Genomic DNA, 816 nt, shown 5'->3' on the forward strand with positions numbered 1-816 from the left:
GCTTTATTAGTGCTCACTGCTCCCTCTGGAATGCTGCTCTTACAAAGGCTGTCTGGCAGTTCTGTCAAGGATCATTTCAAATGCTACTTCCTCCATGATACCCCTCTTCTATTAACTCTTTTCTACTCTGATGAAGTTTCTTTCCCCTTTTTTTTTTAAATTAAAGATTAAAAAAAATAAATGCTTATTTTATGTACAGAGAACTGTCATGGTTTTTCATTAGGTAGATGCCTTGGATAGTCTTTTGAAGGAACATCATTTAGTTTAACTTAATGAAACCGATATCCTTCACATACTGACAGAAACACTGGCGGCACATATTGAGGCCGTATTTCCGGATCAGACCATGCTGGTTTGAGCAGACGCGACAAGAGCCAGAACCCTGGCCAAATTTTTGCGGGTGGCCCCAGTACAGTTGTTGGTGACCCATCTTGCTCTTGCTCTCAGGAGTTTAATGAGGTAAAGGTAATTTTTTTTTTTTTTTGAGGTGGAGTTTCGCTCTTGTCGCCCAGGCTGGAGTGTAGTGGCGCAATCTTGGCTCACCGCAACCTCTGCCTCCTGGGTTCAAGCCATTCTTCTGCCTCAGCCTCCCGAGTAGCTGGGATTACAGGCGCACGCCACCACACCTGGCTAATTTTGTATTCTTAATAGAGACAGGGTTTCTCCATGTTGGCCAGGCTGGTCTCGAATTCCTGACCTCAGGTGATCTGCCCGCCTTGGCCTCCCAAAGTGCTGGGATTACAGGCGTGAGCCACTGTGCCCGGCCTGAAATCTGATGTTTTATTCCTACAGAGCTAGAGCCATTTCCCTGACTAG

At 45.8% G+C, this 816-nt stretch overlaps 1 protein-coding gene across 1 annotated transcript; it reads right to left on the reverse strand.

Moving 5' to 3' along the window:
* Positions 1–259: 259 nt before the first annotated feature.
* LOC126933104 (40S ribosomal protein S29-like) lies at positions 260–430 on the reverse strand. The gene has a single exon (XM_050752673.1). It carries the CDS (start codon positions 428–430, stop codon positions 260–262), a length of 171 nt encoding a protein of 56 aa, XP_050608630.1.
* Positions 431–816: the final 386 nt, after the last annotated feature.

Source organism: Macaca thibetana, chromosome 12 (genome assembly GCF_024542745.1).
Source record: "Macaca thibetana thibetana isolate TM-01 chromosome 12, ASM2454274v1, whole genome shotgun sequence".
In the NCBI taxonomy this organism is placed as follows: domain Eukaryota; kingdom Metazoa; phylum Chordata; class Mammalia; order Primates; family Cercopithecidae; genus Macaca; species Macaca thibetana.

What these genes read in the sequence shown, in the direction of transcription:
- LOC126933104 (XM_050752673.1), bottom strand. Translation starts at nt 430, where the DNA reads ATGGGTCACCAACAACTGTACTGGGGCCACCCGCAAAAATTTGGCCAG.